At 43.5% G+C, this 19,367-nt stretch overlaps 1 protein-coding gene and 1 long non-coding RNA gene across 2 annotated transcripts; both read left to right on the top strand.

The window, feature by feature from the left end:
- Positions 1-1,370: 1,370 nt before the first annotated feature.
- On the top strand, positions 1,371-4,411 carry LOC116407979. Its single transcript, XR_004220661.1, has 2 exons — positions 1,371-2,723; positions 4,213-4,411. It is a non-coding gene; the product is annotated as an uncharacterized LOC116407979 (long non-coding RNA).
- A 2,398-nt stretch (positions 4,412-6,809) lies between these two features.
- On the top strand, positions 6,810-14,060 carry sirt7 (sirtuin 7). Its single transcript, NM_001015815.2, is given in 10 exon segments — positions 6,810-6,903; positions 8,431-8,568; positions 10,217-10,321; positions 10,756-10,826; positions 10,953-11,025; positions 12,232-12,330; positions 12,432-12,668; positions 12,764-12,844; positions 12,921-13,027; positions 13,693-14,060. Coding segments are annotated over 10 exon segments (1,182 nt in total). The 5' UTR covers positions 6,810-6,825; the 3' UTR covers positions 13,886-14,060.
- Positions 14,061-19,367: the final 5,307 nt, after the last annotated feature.

Here is a 19,367-nt window from a genome sequence, read left to right as displayed (position 1 = left end):
CTTAAATTACTGTTACTATATGAAATATTTTTTGCAGTCTACTGTACTGTACAGGTTATGTGCAGTTATTCTGATAATAAGCAGCTGATGGGGAAAATAAAGGTTTCTTGTCCAAAAAGTCATCCAAGCCATTCCTATAGGCATTATTAGAATCTGACATCACAACATGAGCCACGGCGTTGACGTACAGGCAGACAGAGCGGTTTCTCATACTCAGGGCGAGGGCAAATGTATTGCCTCTGGGTGCAGGCACAGGGAAAGGCTGATGCCAGCATAGCGCTGATTCTCATCCTGTGTTTATCCAAATGCTGAGAACAACATGGCATTAGCCTTATAGTTTTCAGGCACAGAGCTACAGTAGATCTTTTTGAATAAAGGCAGCACATAAGTAATACCTTCAGTTTCTGGAGCTTTGTTTACTTTTACATGTTCTAGTCTCTTTAGATTTGGGTCTATTTAAATGGAAAACTCCACCAGCTCTGTGGAATATGTGCTGCTTTATAAATAACAACAATTATTAACTTGTTCTTCAGTTGTGGCAACAGATGAAAAATAACAGCTTAAATTTTTTGCTTTTTGTGTGCTCTCATCAATCTATTTACCTATGCATTTCCACCGTATTCTGCTGTGTGCAGGGCCAGATTTATACTTGGTGCGCACCTAGGCCACCTGAAGTCGCGCCCCACCCCCTATGCATGCGCAGTAGCTCACCTACTCCCCACCGCTCCCGCACTCCTAGTCGCTAGTGCTTCTCATCTGGTCCAGGAGCACTGAGAAATTGGCACACAGGAGAGGTAAACAAATTTCCTGCTTGCCTATTTCCCCAGTGCTCCATGGAAAAAACAAATGCGGCTGGGCAGCACGCCGCCCCTAAGATCTTGCTGCCCTAGGCCCGGGCCTTTGTGGCCTTCCAACAAATCTGGGCCTGGCTGTGTGTGATGGCACAACCAAAAGCTTGTTTGAGGGTAGGGGCAGATGCTTGGGGGCACATTTACTAATCCACGAATGTCCGAAAAGTGTTCCGAATGCATTTTTTCGTAATGAGCTGTATTTTGCGACTTTTTCGCGAATTGTCGTGAATTTTTCGAGCGCTCAATATGAAAAAGTCACGACAATTCGCGAAAGTTGTAATGGCTATGCAAAAGTCGCGACAATTCACGAAAATCATAATGGCTATGAAAAAGTCGCAACAATTCACGAAAATCATAATGGCTATGAAAAAGTCGCGACAATTCACGAAAATCATAATGGCTATGCAAAAGTTGCGACAATGCACGAAAGTCATAATGGCTATGAAAAAGTTGCGACAATTCGCGCAAGTCGTAACGGCTACGAAAAAAATCGCAAAAAAATACGAAAAAGTCGCAAAATGTTCATTTCCAATCCGATTTTTTCCCATTCGGGATTCAGATTCGTGGATTAGTAAATCAGCCCCTTGGTCTTTGTTTATCCGCCCCATGTGGCATTGGCCTAAGGGTCTCACCGCTTGTTGCTTAACTTTGTTCCTATTGCTCCTCGCCCAATGCCCACTTTTAGCTTGTCATTTCCAAGCTAATTTGAATGCCTTTAATGCACTTTAAATCTTACCAACCTCAATGCTAACTTTTTTTATCAATAAACAAGTTTATTTCATTAAGGTTTAATAACAGAATTGCCCTTTTTTAACTTTAATCTGCATGCATTCATTCATTATTGCTTACTTAAACCATAGTTGTTAACAAATATTAAGTTCATTATATGCCGAAAAACACTGATTAGTAGACATACAAAAGGGTAAATTTGGATGAAATTTATAAATGTTTTAAAACATCAGATAATTTATAAATAGGCTTTCATAGGATTTAAAGAAAAATTTATGTAAGCCAAAGTACAACATTCAGTGAACATTCACTAGGTACCTCAGTGTACCCAGTGTACCTATCTACTAAAGGGGGAGTTAACATTTAAATGATCTTTTAGTTTGGTGTAGACAGTGATATTCTGAGACAATTAGCACTTTCTAATCTTTTATCTTTTGTGGCTTGTAAACATTACACATAATAATAACACCAAACAAAATATTATACGTAACAAGGACATTTATGCTACTCAAATCTCAGTTTGTATTCAATTATATACCGGCTTCTCTAGTGTTGGTTTTTTAGAAGCCAATGGTCATGTGATAAGGCTGGAGCAGGTGCTATTGTATTACTCTAAAGGTGGGCATACATGGGCCGATTTTAGCTGCCAATAGGGCCAAACGATTGAATTAGCCTAAATTCGCCCAACCGTAGGTGAGCATAATGATAGAAGATTCACTCACTTGGTGACCTTGCCAAGGGAATGAATCTTACAGTGTATGGCCACCATTAGATAGCATGACTTGACAGATCGTGTTGGTAGGTAAACACACATGCGTCTTGGCAGGAGTTCAATGCAACAGGTAATTTAATGCAACAGGTAATTTTGAAAAGCTTTGAATAAGCCCTGTGTTATGGTTGGAGCTTATTTTAAAAGCCATAAGAATAAGCTAATTAAATAAAAAGGTCTCATCTCTTATCTCCTGTTAGTTTGCCTTCCTTTATAGAAATATTTCTCTTGCATGGAGAGGGTGTGCCATATTTTACTTTATGTTAAAGTTACCTTATGTTTTTTGCTTATATCTAGTGCAGAACAGTCTGGAAAAAATAAACACCAGATATAGAGACACAGCTGAGTTACTTTGTACTTATTTTTACTAGCAGGTGAGTGAGTTGACCTGAAACCTGTAGGTTGGATGGGTTTAGACCTGCAGTACTGTGTGTATCACTCAAAGCATGGCTTGTCAACATGGGAATGGGTCAAAATCAGGTTTTGGTGTTTTTTACATGCTTGTCGGCCAATGCAGTTTTATGTCATTGCAAACAGACGGTGTTTCTTTCCATCTTGGTATGTGCCCTGTATTTGTCCTTTATGTGGCCAGTATACTAACAAGTTATACTCCAAAAAATCATCTACTTATGCCAACCAGTATGCAATTATTTTTGCTCAATCTCCTACAAGAAAATTAATTACTGTTAATTGCTGATTCATTGTTATGGGTTACTGCTCTAGTGGCATTTATTAATAAATCAACTCTAACTATAAATCCTCTTAACAAAGAGTAAACAATATACATTTTATGTATTGTTCTCATCTGGGACTGTGTGATTGTTCAAGTTCACTGTGATCTATGGCTTTCACTTAATATTGTATTCTGCCACTGGCGCTTGGGGACTTGTTTCAAATAGTTAAACTTCATTCAGGTTGTATCAAAGAAGTATTTATTGCTAAATTATTGTAACATTTCCATATGTACATATATATAAGTACAGGTGTTAAAAATATTTATTTAAGGGCTGATCTTTCCAAGTACTTTGGGCACTTGCAAGGAGTAGAGAAGATTTGTGGGGGGAGGGAGAATAAAGTGTATATAGTGTAGTATATTTTATCAATAATACTTATCTCCCCAAAATGATTTACATCTGTTATTTTGCAATACCAGTTTCATAACAATATAAAAATTATGCTTTGAAGTGTATCTACTCCTTTGATTAAAGTTTGGTGGTATTGACTACTTTCAATGTAGAAACCGCTAGGGTTCATTTAAGCATATCACAATAAATTTCAAATATCAATGTTTCCTTATAGATTTTATTTTCTACTTTGTAAAAGATTGGAAATACAGGTATGGGATCCCTTATCCGGAAACCCGTTATCCAGAAAGTTCCGAATTACAGAAAGGCCATCTCCCATAGACTCCATTATAAGCAAATAATTCAAATTTTTAAAAAGTATTTCCTTTTTCTCTGTAATAATAAAAACAGAACCGTGCAATTGATCCCAACAAAGATATAATTAATCCTTATTGGAGGTAAAACAAGCCCATTAGGTTTATTTAATATTTAAATGATTTTTAGCAGACTTAAGTTAAGGAGATCCAAATTACGGAAAGATCCCTTATCCGGAAAACCCCAGGTCCCGAGCATTCTGGATAACAGGTCCCATACCTGTACTTTCTTTGGCAAGCTTGCAGGGTAGTAAATCCTACTAAACGTCAGTGAAAGTAGTGAATATACTTTACACTGCTTTGAAGACACTTATTGGATTTTTCATATCTATATAGACACTAGTAACACAAAATAAATCACTTTGGGGAGATTTGCATTGGTTTTAAGATGTATTATACTATATACATTTATTCTCTTTCACCAGGGTTGGACTGGGTCAGAGGGACACCTGGAGGGCTGATGCCCCAGGTCCGCTGCCTGTCTGCAATTTGGCCTCAAAGAAAGATCTTTGCTACCATAGAGTCCCCGAGACCTAGGTTTCACCCATTGCTGCATATAATGTATGTTTGATTTAAGCTCTATATTATTTTGTTTGTTTCAAATAAACTTTTTTTTAAAGACAACTGGTTCTTATTGACTCTATACATAAAACAAAGGATTACATAAGGGAAGGAATAAATAAAAAGTTTGGGGAGTACATGGTGTATACACAGGGCACCTAGAAACAAAAACATAGGAAGATGGCTTCCGTGAAAGTAACCAATGTAAAGTGTACAGCGGCTTATTCAGTGGCTTTACATTTAGAGTTTATGCATCAAGGATGTGGTTGGGGCCCGTCCTAAAAGCCAATCAGTATGAAATGTGAGGGGACATTTGTACTAGGTTTTAATATATTTATAACCTTGTTCAATAATGGGGAGCCCTTCTCATTAGAGCAGGGATGGCCAGACCTTTTTCATTGGCAATCGACCGATGACCAGGAATGCGGAAGTGTGCGTGAATGCGTACGTACGCTGCGTCACATACATTTGCATTCACGCAGCACTTACGCATCCCCGGCTTGACGTCTTGGCCACCCCTGTATTAGAGTAATGCATATGTGGCACTTTTTATATAATAATATTACCAAACAAAATAATTTATACAGTAGATGTTCAGTTTAATTGAGTCGGTGGTTCACTTCATCTGCTATGGCAGTGATCCCCAACCAGTGGCTCCTGAGTAACATGTTGCTCCCCAACCCCTTGGATGTTGCTCCCAGTGGCCTCAAAGCAGGTGCTTATTTCTGAATTTCTGGTTAGGGGGCAAGCTTTGGTTGCATAAAAACCCAGTGTAACAGAGCCTTGTATAGGCGTCCAGCCAACACAGGGGCTATCAAATAGCCAATCGTAGCTCTCATTGGCACCTCTGGGAACTTTTATTCATGCTTGTGTTGTTCCCCAACACTTTTTCCATTTAAATTTGTCCCACGGATATAAAAGGTTGGGGGGATCCCTGTGCTAAGGGTTGGATTGAAGGAAAGCTGATGTAATTAAGATATTGTATTCATAAAAGGATTATGATCTCAACCTGCCAGTTATTTGAAACTTCTGCGATTTCGGGGAAATCGCGGCGCAGCGTATGCCATCCCACCGGCGATTTACATTTTCACCGGTGGGATGGCATTTCGGGGAGATTAGTTGCCCGCAACAAGGGAGATTTGTCGCAGGCGACTAATCTCCCCGTGTGTCTCAAAAAGGCCTGGAAAGGATCATTGTCTCCCTCGTGATATGGGGCTTGTTCACAGCTTTGCTAGAATTCTTTCTACTCTGACAGATCTAATAGTAGAAACTGCTAACATGGATGCCTTACCTGCTCAGAAATGTAATTTAGCATTTAGGCTAGCAACCCACGGAGCAGTTCAGTCGCTCGTGATAGATCTCTGCTATTGTGGGTGGCTAACCTCGTTGGCCAATAGGAGTCGCCAGTGGAAATCCCTTCACATGGGTAATCCAAAGCAAGGCAAAAGGCTTTCTACCGCCAACTCCTATTGTTGCTGGTGGAAAGCCATTATGGAGCGGTTAGTCACTTATATCTAGTAGAATTAAGTCTAAAACAACTGGACTTTTCTGAGTTTTTCTTGAAAACCTTTCACCACTCATCCGAGTGGCTTCTTCAGTTCAAATGACTGGTAGAGAATTCCCCAGTATTTAAAGGAGAAGGAAAGGGTTCAAAATTCGACCCCATACATAGATAGGCCACATGTACCTGTAGCTGATTGCTACATTTTTTTACCTTTTTTGCAGGTACTTTTAGAGCACTCGTCGTTCGTTCTGAGCGCTCTTTTGCTTCTTTTTTGCATTGGATATTTATATTAGTCCAACATGGCGCAGCTTAAGTTGATGTGCATGCGCAAACCTTCTCCCTCCCCTATACGCGAGCGCTCCTGCATATGTTAAATGTGAATGCGCTTACTCAAGAGCTGGCCTTAGTCTCGGTGCAGGAGTGAGGCATTATGGGAATCTTCTTTACACAGCTCAGCGTTTTTTCTTCCTGTTTGGCTTCTGATAATCTGAGATTAACTCTTTATTAGCCTTTCCTTCTCCTTTAAACCCTTGATGGTAGTACAGTCGCAGATATCAGATCACAATGGTTCCATTTAGCATTTAGGCTAGGAACCCATGGAGCAGGTTAGTCACCTGTGATAGCAGAGATCTATGGTGAGTGACTAAACCGCTCCCTGGTCTGTTACCCTTAAAAGTACAGTACATTTCCTGGGCCTACCAGTTATTATCAGGTGGAGACTTAAATCTCATTTTTAAACAAGAGCCTTGATTTTTTTTGGCGTGTAAATTTAACCAAGAGTTTTGTGCAAAAAATATATTTCACTCTCAAGATTTAGTAAAATAACAACGTGGTTATTAAACTGCCATAAAACATACATATACTACTGCTATAGTAGCCTGTTACAGTCTTCGGCTGCAATGTTTTTATTGTAAAACCTTTCCGGAAGCGGAAGTTCCTTTCCTATCCAAACGCACTGACTGGAACTGCAACAATGGGGCGCGCAGAGAGGAAGGCGGAAGCGCGAGAGGAAATTCTCCGGCGAGAACAGAACCGGGACCGGCTCCGGCGGGTAAGTACCTCAGGCGGGGGGGAAAGTACCTCAGGCGGGGGGGCAAGTGGCTGCGGCGGGGGGGGGGGTAAGTACCTCAGGCGGGGGGGAAAGTACCTCAGGCGGGGGGGAAAGTACCTCAGGCGGGGGGGTAAGTGGCTGCGGCGGGGGGGGGTAAGTGGCTGCGGCGGGGGGGGGGGTAAGTGGCTGCGGCGGGGGGGTAAGTGGCTGCGGCGGGGGGGGGGGGGTAAGTACCTCTGGCGGGGGGGAAAGTACCTCAGGCGGGGGGGTAAGTGGCTGCGGCGGGGGGGGGTAAGTGGCTGCGGCGGGGGGGGGGGTAAGTGGCTGCGGCGGGGGGGTAAGTGGCTGCGGCGGGGGGGGGGGGTAAGTACCTCAGGCGGGGGGGGTAAGTACCTCAGGCGGGGGGGTAAGTACCTCAGGCGGGGGGGTAAGTGGCTGCGGCGGGGGGGGGGGTAAGTGGCTGCGGCGGGGGGGGGGGTAAGTACCTCAGGCGGGGGGGAAAGTACCTCAGGCGGGGGGGCAAGTGGCTGCGGCGGGGGGGGGTAAGTACCTCAGGCGGGGGGAAAGTACCTCAGGCGGGGGGGCAAGTGGCTGCGGCGGGGGGGGGTAAGTACCTCAGGCGGGGGGGAAAGTACCTCAGGCGGGGGGGTAAGTGGCTGCGGCGGGGGGGGGGGGTAAGTGGCTGCGGCGGGGGGGGGTAAGTGGCTGCGGGGGGGGGGTAAGTACCTCAGGCGGGGGGGGTAAGTACCTCAGGTGGGGGGGTAAGTGGCGGCGGGGGGGGGGGTAAGTGGCTGCGGCGGGGGGGGGGTAAGTACCTCAGGCGGGGGGGTAAGTGGCTGCGGCGGGGGGGGGGGGGTAAGTACCTCAGGCGGGGGGTAAGTACCTCAGGCGGGGGGGGTAAGTACCTCAGGCGGGGGGGTAAGTGGCTGCGGCGGGGGGGAAAGTACCTCAGGCGGGGGGGAAAGTACCTCAGGCGGGCGGGTAAGTACCTCAGGCGGGGGGGTAAGTGGCTGCGGTGGGGGGGGTAAGTGGCTGCGGCGGGGGGGGGAAAGTACCTCAGACGGGCGGGTAAGTACCTCAGGCGGGGGGGGTAAGTACCTCAGGCGGTGGGGTAAGTGGCTGCGGCGGGGGGGGTAAGTACCTCAGGCGGGGGGTGGTAAGTACCTCAGGCGGGGGGTAAGTGGCTGCGGCGGGGGGGGGGGTAAGTACCTCAGGCGGGGGGGTAAGTACCTCAGGCGGGGGGGTAAGTACCTCAGGCGGGGGGGGGTAAGTACCTCAGGCGGGGGGGGGTAAGTACCTCAGGCGGGGGGGGGTAAGTACCTCAGGCGGGGGGGGGGGGTAAGTACCTCAGGCGGGGGGGGTAAGTGGCTGCGGTGGGGGGGGTAAGTGGCTGCGGCGGGGGGGAAAGTACCTCAGGCGGGGGGGTAAGTACCTCAGGCGGGGGGGTAAGTGGCTGCGGCTGCGCTTATGCTGCAGGATTCTGTGGGCACGATGAGACGGCTTGGGTTGAACTGTTTCTCTCCGCAGGTGTGTGTGATCCTGCACAAGCCGGCCGCAGACAGGAGCCCAGAGGAGAGTGAACTGCTGGGGAAATGTGGGGACTTGGTGCACGAATTGGAGAAACGGAGGCTGCATGTGGAGAGGCGGCGGCACCGGGAACAAGAGGTGAGGGAAGGGAGGAGGAGAGTGAGCCGAGCGCCATAGTTGGGCTGTAGGCGTCGCAGACCCGGGATGGTCACTCTATTATTCACTGCAGCCATTAGTTGCCCCTGGCCAGCTTTCCCTGCTCACTCCCTATTTGTGCACTATAGCTCAGACACATTACCCTACAAGTTTACAGTACTATTCTTCCCTGTATCCCTCTGCTAAACTGGGTGGTTAAGCCCTGAGAGTTGTAGTTTCTCACAAGGTATATTACATTTTTTTCTTAAGGTGGCCACACATGTGGCGATTTTCGATCCTTTGGGTGACCATTGGTCGCAGGAAAGATCGTTCCCATCCTCCACAGACATTCAGGGCTGAATCATCCGATAAGGAGGTAAAAACAATAGGAATTCTACCTCCTTCTGCCGATTCAGCCCTGAAGGCAGATTCTGCTCAGGCGCCTTCTATGGCACCCAATCAAAATCTTTTTACCTGCCTGATCGGCGAGTCGACCGATATCCTCAGCCTTTTGCGATATCAGTCGCCTCGCCGAGTCGCCATACACGCACCCAATATCGTACGAATCATCGGTGCATGTATGGCCAGCTTTACTGTAAAGATATCCACTTTGCTCAGACTATTCCTGCTGTTTTGGGCTTGTTAGCGGATTTGCTTGCTAGCATGCATGTGGTACTTGTCATGCAACAGACTAATTGTCTTGGTGTTATGGCTCCATACTGCGTGTAGGTTCCCAAAGTGTGAGAGTGGGTACGAGAACAATTCCAACTTGGCCATCCTTTTCTAATAACTGGAGACCTTCTGTACTTTTTATGTGCTTAGTTGGTTTTATTTGGACTTTCTTCATTTCATTGATATACTTTTTAAATCTCCATGCACAAGTATAGAAGTCGCTGCATGCAAAATGTGGCGCGTGACTAGTCACCACGACTTTCGTGGTGGGTGATTAGTCACCTGACTGGATTTTAAACATTGTGGCGACTAGTAACCTCGTCTGTATCACCTTTACAGAAAATGTAAAGATAGTAAAGAAAGATCCTATGATCACTTTTAGGGGAAGGCGGATTAGAGGTTACAGTTGCTCCAGCTCAGAGACCCCTTTCCTCATGAAGCCTGTAGGGGTTAGATTGCAGTTTAGTGTTCAAAAATGGCAGAAGGAAACCTCCAAGAGATATTTTAAACTTTGAATAAAAGCTATACCATAGAATTCATTTTTTTCCTCCAGAAACATTAATTCTCTTAACCTCCAAAAAATCTCTCTAAGGGAGTCTTTACTAAAGGCAGTATAAGAATTCCAGTACCTTTAAGCAAGCAAAGCATAGAGGTCTGTTCGCCAGACCTAAATCAAATGGAAAGAAAAACTAAAAACTCGGCAACAAATTAGGCTATAAATGCATTACCTAATGTTTTTGGCTTTGGTACCACACAAAGTGCCACAACCCTTTAGATCTGTTGTCTTTTCTGCTGATTCAAATTACATGTTCCAGGTTGCTGTCATTTACCTGAGGTTAGAGAAATACAGTATATATACACACTTCAGGGTAGTATACATGAAAAATGCCTGCTGTTATTGATAGTGCCAATGTTCAGAACTTTAATTGTTTTGTAAAATTAACATTCCATTATATTCATTTATTCTCATTTGTTTCAGGTGCTGGATGATACTGATTTGCTGAGGGAAAAGGTTCTTCAGTTGGCAGGTGCCTTTCGTGCAGCAGAACATGTTGTTATCTACACGGGGGCTGGAATTAGCACGGTAAAAAGGGGAAAGAAATCCTTTCTGCCTGTTTCCAACCAGTCACCTTGCATGCCATTCTGCCCCTCCCGAACTTCATCTGGGCAATTTCAAATTTTACCCTGTTCTCCATAATTTTTTGGGAGATGCAACCCAGCTGGTTTAGAGGCAACCATGTTTAGCTATGTCACATTTGATACCTAGGTTCCTTGGCCACATTTGTATCCACTGCTCATGTTCTACTTGCCAATTGCAACTAAGGAGCCTGGGCTAGGGTAATTAACCCCTAACAAATAGATAACAGTTTAAACGTTTAAAAGTCTGAAAGATGCAGCACAAAAAAAAAATGACACCCAAGTTGGAAACTTGCCTAGAAAAGTTTTTTCCACTGGGGATTATTGACAATGTAATATTAAGCAATTCATTTTATCGCCAGATGTTCTTACTCTCCACAGGCTGCAGCTATTCCAGATTATCGAGGGCCAAGCGGTGTATGGACACTTCTGAATAAGGGCAGGACTGTAAAGTAAGGGCCAGTGCCATGGGCAATACAGTTTTTTGTTGTTTTTTTTTAAGTAAATACATTTGTGATAACTATTTTATACATAGTGTTTTTTCTATTTCTTTTTTTTTTTCTGCTCGATTTATTCAGTGCAGGGGATCTAAGTGAAGCCCAGCCTACTTTTACTCACATGTGCATTGTGCGGTTACACAGTGCAGGGCTGGTAAGATACAGTTATATCTTCTCCCTTCCTACTTTTGTTGTGCCAGGTTAATGAAATGTCTGATACCCAGTGTATGGGCATGGGTATCAGGTACCCCATTCTAGCACATAAACAAGATTTTGGGGTGCTACAAAGCCTGCCTTAATAACAGTGCCCACAAAATGGCACCCACTTGCAGTGATTGTGTAATTCCAGGACTGAAGGAAACAAGATTTATATTATTTTTATAGTGTAAGTGAAGTTTATTTTGCTTGAGAAACACAATAGAAAAGAATTCGGAATTATTTCTTAGGGTGACAGGTCCCCTTTAACATGGTCCAATACTGAAGTACAACAAGTGTGTAAAACTGATTACAGCTCCTGTAAGCCCCACTCCTATGCTGGGTATAAAAACCAAACAAACTACTACATGGAAGTGCAGCAATATAAAAAAAATTATTATAGTATGTTGTAAACACATTCACACCATCAGTTAACTGTGCGCCTCCCATAAACATGTATATTTAGTGTAAACATCTCTGTGAGCAAGGGGGGTTTGGGGATATTGAATATCCAGCAAATGAATCAGTGAGCCTGTCTACTCATCGGTAGACTGCACTAAAGCAAATTTCATACTAGGCATGAGGAAGTAATGGCTTGCCAATAAGCATGGAGCAGAAAAAAAATTACATATAGTGCAAAAAATGTTAATGACACACCCTTTGCAGTAAAGGCCTCATAAATCCGAAAAGATGCAGGCATAGAAGTATAAACTAGCAGCTCTATGCATTTTGTGTGTTATTTACCACATTTCTTATGTAAGTAGCTGTATGTGATTTTCTGTCTTCTCTGCACAAGGTGGAATTTCCTGGTTGCCATGAAATTCTTTTCAGATTGTGATTTTGCCAACGTGTATACATTCTGGTGAGGAGACAGACTCACTGATTCACTTGCTGGACATTCAGTATTCCTACACCCTTTTCTCACATAGGTGCTTTTACTGAATGCACTGTATATGTATTTGAGAGCACTAAAAAGTAAACTATGTTTTTTTTTTGTTTTTCTTGCACTTCTTGTATTATGTTTTTACTTAATTATTTGAGTTTATTATTATTTATATATTTTCTATATACAACATTATATTTTATATTACAACATTAAATCTTACTGTGTCTTATTTCTATCCATGGCTTTAGATGTTTTGCTGTGTTTACACATCTTTTTTAGGTCCAGCATATTGTGTCACAAAATTGTGATGGGCTACATCTTCGTAGTGGGTTACCAAGAGAAGCCATCTCTGAAGTTCATGGAAATATGTTCATTGAGGTGAGCTGAGGTGTTTCTGTGTGAATGAGAATCTGAGCTCCTGCTTGGGCTGCATTTACCCTTGTAATCGGTCAATCTGTCTTTTTTCCCCCCATTTATAGGTCTGCACCTTATGTTCACCGCAAAAAGAGTATGTGAGATTGTTTGATGTAACAGAACGCACAGCTCTTCACAGGCACAACACAGGGCGCTTCTGTCACAATTGCGGTGCTGAACTTAGAGACTCCATTGTTCACTTTGGAGAACGGGGGAAGCTGACACAGCCATTAAACTGGGAAGGAGCAGTGCAAGCTTCTGAGAAAGCTGATGTAATATTATGTCTTGGTTCAAGTCTAAAGGTAAATTCAAGTATGTAAACTTTAGCTATTACCATCATTTAGTTAGCTTTTCTTTTCTTATCTACCACTCCTGTTTCTCTATGACCACCTTTCAGGTCCTGAAAAAGTATAGCTGCCTCTGGGGCATGAACAGGGCTCGTGCACGTCGGCCAAAGCTCTATATTGTGAACTTACAGGTGAGTGTTGGCCAGAGAGTCGTTTCTGCAACACAGTCTGGATCCTCGTAACCCTCCATTTTCTGTTTCTTTACAGTGGACCCCTAAGGATTCAGTAGCTACCCTTAAGATTAATGGCAAGTGTGATGATGTTATGCAGATCTTAATGGAAGAATTGAATTTAAATGTTCCTGTTTATGACCGGTAAGTGAAGTTATATCTCTGCATATGTGTTTATTTCTAGCTCTGATGGTGTCCACCTTACTTAGTAAAAATAATTTTGGTAGAGAACTGTAGTGTCAAGGCTTGTTTAATATACTAGTAACACAATAGCTGCTTAAAGAAGCCTTGGAAACAGGCAAGTCTGTTATTTGCTGCAAATTATTTTCATATAAATCCTTAGTAGTAGTATAGCATAGTATTGCTTCCTAGTTGTAGTTTTTATAAATTTTTAAAATAGGGTTGTAATTGCTTTGTATAATAAATTGTAATGTCTTTAAATTTCATTAGTCTGTGGATAAAATGCCCAGAATTTTGTTTTGTGACTTGCAGTTTGCAGCTTGGCTCCCATCCTTCTAAATACTTTCCTGTGGGCTTATATGGCTGATCCCTTAGCATAAGTGCACAGATGTAATGAATTGAATTCTTTTTTCTGGTTTTCTTATTAAGCTAATCAACTTTGGGGCAATTACACCAGGGGCTGATCATCAATAAAGGTGTTTCTCTTTGGCCAAATACATAATTGGGTGGTGACCACACCATGGAAGTATATGTGTCAGCATTCAAGCGAAGTTTACATTAGTTAATAATTAATGAATGATGAATACAGGATGAGCTATGTGCATTATTGATAATTACCCATATTGCAGGTCTCAGGATCCAATATTCTCCTTGGCTGTCCCATTGCACTCCAGTGAAGAACAAAGCCATACTCGAAAGCCTATAAAGACTGCAGATTCACACAACATAATACCTGAGCAGGAGCAGCCTGTTGTTGAGCAGCCAGTAAGTGGCGGCTGGTTTGGTAAAGGATACACCAAGGGTCGGAGGATGAGAAGATGATGAATCGAGGGGTCTCTCTTCCCTTAGTAAACTTGCACATCTGCACTATATATGGCTGTTTGCACAAACAAAAAAATTAAGCTGTATAAAATGTTCTTAAAAGATATTTTATTTTCCTAAAGTATTTTTTTAAACTGCAAATATTAAGTAAACATTGAAAATCTGTTTAAAGCTGCTGGCAAAAAGCACTGTGCTCAATTATATTCGCCACTTATAAGTTGAATACTATTTGTACAAGGACAGGCTGGATTATATGGTAAGCAAACTTACTGGCTCAGCAGGAATAGTTTAAGGACAACAAAAATACAAACAGGGTTAAAGGAAACCAGCAAGGGAAAGGTTCCTGAATCAGGATCAAAAACCAGGAACAGGATCAGAGTGCCTACCTGGCAATCAGGAACAAGGTCAGGGTGCCCAAGCCAGCAGGGTCACCAGAAGGTACAGAGACCTAGAAACTGGCGAGGTGAGGTGGGGAAGACAATAACTTTTCCATTCAGGACTCCTCACTTTCCCCTTCCTCTGTAACCAGTGCATGAGTTTAGACATCTGGTCCCCCATTCTGCCACATAAACATTATTTTGGCATGATGCAAAGCTTGCCTTACTAACAGTGCCCACAAAATGGCGCCTGCCTACTTGTTGTGATTGTGAATTCCAAGACTGAAGGAAAGAAGATTTATATTATTTCTATATATAGAAATATATATTAGTGTAAGTTTATTTTGCTCAAATGTTAGAAACACAGTTGGAGTTATTTATTATGGTGACAGATCCCCTTTAAATAAGGGCTCTCTGCTGGGAGCTCACCAGGGATTGGCTGCACTAGGGATAGCCATAAGAACTTCAGAACAGGGTAAGCCTATACATCTAACCTCCCTGAATAGGAAAGAGGTAATGCAACAGGCAGCAACGTACCAGGTATCTGATTTAAACCCAATATAGGAATAATACGTTAAAAGTGGCAGAGGGATACTGACCCCTTCCTTCCTCCTTGGTGGAGCCTTAGCTGCTTGGTCTTTTAACACCTAAAATGAACTGCAGAGATCTGGCTTCTCCGAGGCAACAAACTTCAGACAGCCTGGCATCATATATTCCATTGTCATCGGCAAAAGAAAAAATAGTCTACTGCTTTCCCCCTTATATAGATAACCTAAGGCAATTCACTTCCCTTCAGAGTAACACTGAGGAATCGCATGCGCAGTAGAGTGAAAAGCCGACTTTATATTTTAAGTTTGGCTTTTTCACTCTACTGCGCATGCACGCGAAGGCAAAAAAGCGATCGCAGCTACCCTGAGCTGGTGCTGTTCTCTCTGAAAAGGGGCACCAGCCCGGGGTACAAGGTAAGCGATTTAAAGGAGAAGGAAAGGCTAATAAAGAGTTAATCCCAAGCTGCAGGCATGCCTTCAGTTGTCTCAATAGTGCCCTTAAGTCTCCCCATACTTCACCCGTTCAGAAGATCAGAAGCCAAACAGAAAAAAAACGCTGAGCTGGGTAGAGAAGATTTCCCATAATGCATCGCTCCCCCCATGGAGACGCAGCGTCGCCGAGTTCTCTGACAAGCAGGAGGAGGAAGGGGGAGGGCGAGCTGGTGCTGAGAGCGAGCAATTGTTTGTGGCAGGAGCGGGGGTATGTGGGAGGAGCGGGGGGGGGGGTTTGTGGAGCTGCAGAAACTTTGTAAGCAGGGAGCTGGCTTGTGCTTTTCAGCCCATAGAGACACGCTGGACAAGATGGCGGCGCCGTTCACTGAAACAAGCATGTAAGTTCTAGTATGTGTATCTCTGTAATTTTTTCATTAGGCAAGCCAGGAATATAGCGATTTTACACAGCAATAGTAGTACTATTTAATAGTGTGCTTAATAGATTTTGCCTTTCCTTCTCCTTTAAGTCACTTGTGGGTTCCTAACATTTTGGCACCCCCAAGTGGTTTTCCTTCTCCTTTAACCCCTCTCACAACCATGTGTTCTATTGATTTGGAGCCCACATACTGGAGGGGGTGGATGGGACTAGAGAGCCTGAGGTAGCTGGTATCAGTAGGAGTAACTACTTATTAATACTGCTTATTAAGTTCAGCCAATTTGCCTATGTGAACATTTTCATACCTTTCCTTATAACATAGACCTTCCATTTTCTTTTTAATTAATAGCCTTTTAAAAGATTGAAGACCAAAGCTGCACTGCATATTCTAGAGGCCTTATCAGTGCTACAGCCAAGTTTATTATCCACAAGTATCCCTCTGTCCTCCATCAAGGATGTGTCTTAACTTAGTCCCATTTGAAGTATAAGTGGCTTGCATATTATTGTATCACAAATGCATACCCATACATTTATTATCCTTAAACCTTGAATGCCACCTAACTGCCCAGTCTATCAGTTTGTCTAGATCCCACAACAAGGACCCCACATCCTCAATGGAATTTATTGTCCTGCATAGTTTTGTGTCATAGGCAAACACAGGTTCATTCAGGGCCGCTGCTGCCGTGAGGTGAGTTGAGAAACTCCTCAGACGGCTGCACCCTGCAAGTTACCAGGTGCAAAATTGGAATTTTGGGTCTTCTAGTGCAAATTGCGTGCTCTGCAATAGCGGTGACCTCCTTGACCCATGCCAAAGCTCCAAACAGCAGGTGAGGGGGTGGCATCGGAAGGCCTACCTCAGGGCAGCCAGGGGCACAGAATTGGCCCTGAATAAATTGCCCTCACCAAGTCATTAATTAAACAAAATAAAAATGGGTTTAATCATACCGCCCAACTGTCCCGCTTTCTGCGGGACAGTCCCGGTTTTGGCAGCGCGTCCCGCTGTCCCGGATAGTTCCATAAATGTCCCGCATTTCCGTAATGCGGGACATTCATGGAACTATCCCGACAGCGGGACGCGCTGGCTGCACGTTAGTCCTCCTCTTCAGCGTCTCCTCTATATGCGGCTCCTTCGGCGGAGCCAGGCCTTTTATAAGGTTGCGCCCGTGCGTATTGACGTCACACGCACGCAGGGGCGCAACCTTATAAAAGGCCTGGCTCCGCCGAACAAGGAGCCGCATATAGAGGAGACGCTGAAGAGGAGGACTAACGTGCAGCCAGCAGCCTGTATGGGGGCACCTGTGTATGGGGGGGGATACTCTGTATGGGGTGCACCTGTGTATGGGGGGGCACCTGTGTATGGGGGGGGGATACTCTGTATGGGGGGGCACCTGTGTATGGGGGGGATACTCTGTATGGGGGGGCACCTGTGTATGGGGGGGGATACTCTGTATGGGGGGCACCTGTTTATGGGGGGGGGCTACTCTGTATGGGGGGCACCTGTGTATGGGGGGGGCTACTCTGTATGGGGGGCACCTGTGTATGGGGGGGGCTACTCTGTATGGGGGGCACCTGTGTATGGGGGGGCAAAACTGGTACATAATTATAACTCACGTATAACTTAGGTAGTACAGTATGAGGGTATAGCACATTTGCGTCTGATCCCGCCATTTCATCTATATAAAAGGAGTATTTTTTTTTTTAAAGGGTGTGGTAATTGGGGCGTGGCCACAAAAGGGGGTGTGGTCAAAAAATTGTCCCTCTTTTCATTTTTCGAATGTTGGGAGGTATGGTTTAATACAGAACTCTGCAGCAAGACATTGTTGAATATTGAGGAATGCGGAGATCACTTGAGGTAGAAAGGTGAAGTATGTTTAATACATGCTGGATTCTGTCTCTGAAGAGTCAGAATGAAAACACAAAGGAAAGAGAGGGTTTTTTAACAAATCCAGACCTCGGTAAATGGGAGTATAGGGAGTGAGTTGTAAGAGCACATGCAAAGCCTAGGAGCAAAGGACTAGGAGTTACCTTTGGAGAAAGAGCTTACATATATGGCTACACAGTAATAAAACAGTACAAAGTAACTGATAAGAACTGTTCTGGAGCTTTGACCCTAGTGGTATCAGAATGAAGAGTAACTTAAAACTGCTTCACAAACTCCTTCAGCCATTACACCACTAAGAACCCGCTCCAAGCAGAGCATTTTCTATTGACAACCACCCTCTGTACATAGCCCTTAAACCAGTTTTCTATCCAAGTATAAATAGCATTACTTATACAAACAGAACTGATCAAACATCTAAGTTGCACTGTGTCAAAATCAAAGAGGATCTACTGCAACCCCACTATACAAGTTTCTTCTTACCTCATCATAAAAATATATTGAATTTGATATGATCTATCCTTCAAAAAGCCATGCTGATGACTACTTATAATGCCCACAAGAACATAATCTCGAATGTGATGCCCTACAAGCCTTCAAAAAACTTGCCCACAACATATGTCATACTTACAGTCTTGTAATTGCTAGGTCAAGATTGAAATCCCTTTCTGATTATTGGAAATACATCTGCTCACCTCCAGTCCACTGGTACCAAAGCAAATGAAAGGAAGTGTGAGATAATCAGAAATAGTGTGCTGGCTCAAGCTAGACTAAACTCTCTTAAAGTACTTCAGAGTATATTCCATAAGGCCTTGGACCCTATTTACATTAAAGGAATACTATGCCCCCAAACAATGTAGGTCTCTATAAAAACATATTGCATAAAACAGCTCATGTGTAATGCCCTGCTTCATCTAGATAAACTATTTTCATTAAAATATACTTTTTTAGTAGTATGTGCCATTGGGTAATTCTAAATAGAAAAGTGCCATTTTGAAAATTAATGGCTGTCTCCTGGAATCATATGATTTACGGTTCACACAAACCAATCAAGGGCACACGTCTTTTATCTTTTATTCTTACACTTCTTCCTGTTAAAGTTAGAGCTCTATTATTTGTATGTATATATATCTTTATCTATAAAGCGCAACTTATGTATGCAGCAATGTACAGTAGAACAATAAATTAATACAGGGGGTTATTACCCCCTGTTTGTTTAAGATTGCAGCTGCCATTTTAGCTTGGTCTCAGTAACTTCTGTGCTGAAGCTTTAGCTGCTGGTAGTTCAGATCACACGTTTACATTGTGATGGGAGGAGAGAGCAGGAGAAGGGAGAGAGGAGAGAGCTGCGCAGAAGTCTCATACCGATGTTTATAGAAAAGGAGACAAGAAATTCTGTGTTCCTTTTGATAGAGGACTCATTGCAGTGTTTCTGTGAGTGCTTATGGCTGTATTTACATAGACCTTTCTGATAAAGCTTACTTAGTTTTTACCTTTCCTTCTCCTTTAACGTGGGAAACGGCAGTAGTAGTGGGGGGTGCAAGCAAGTGGTTGCTCTATGAGGAGCGGAAAAGTTGGCCAGGGACTTATGGAGACAGGACACAAGATATTTTTATGGGAAGCCATGATAAGGATTTGGAAGGTTCTGAACTCTCCTTGATGAGAGAAGGAGAATTCTGGCAGCAGAACAAACTGGGAAAGATGGGAGTTAGGGAGGCTGTTACAGTTGAAGAGGGACAGATTTTGACAATATTGCATAAGAAAAATGACAGGATTTTAAAGTGGTGTTAAAGGAGACATATCCTATAAA

The sequence above is a fragment of the Xenopus tropicalis genome, chromosome 10, assembly GCF_000004195.4.
Source record: "Xenopus tropicalis strain Nigerian chromosome 10, UCB_Xtro_10.0, whole genome shotgun sequence".
In the NCBI taxonomy this organism is placed as follows: domain Eukaryota; kingdom Metazoa; phylum Chordata; class Amphibia; order Anura; family Pipidae; genus Xenopus; species Xenopus tropicalis.
This window is presented reverse-complemented; position numbering and strand designations above follow the sequence as displayed.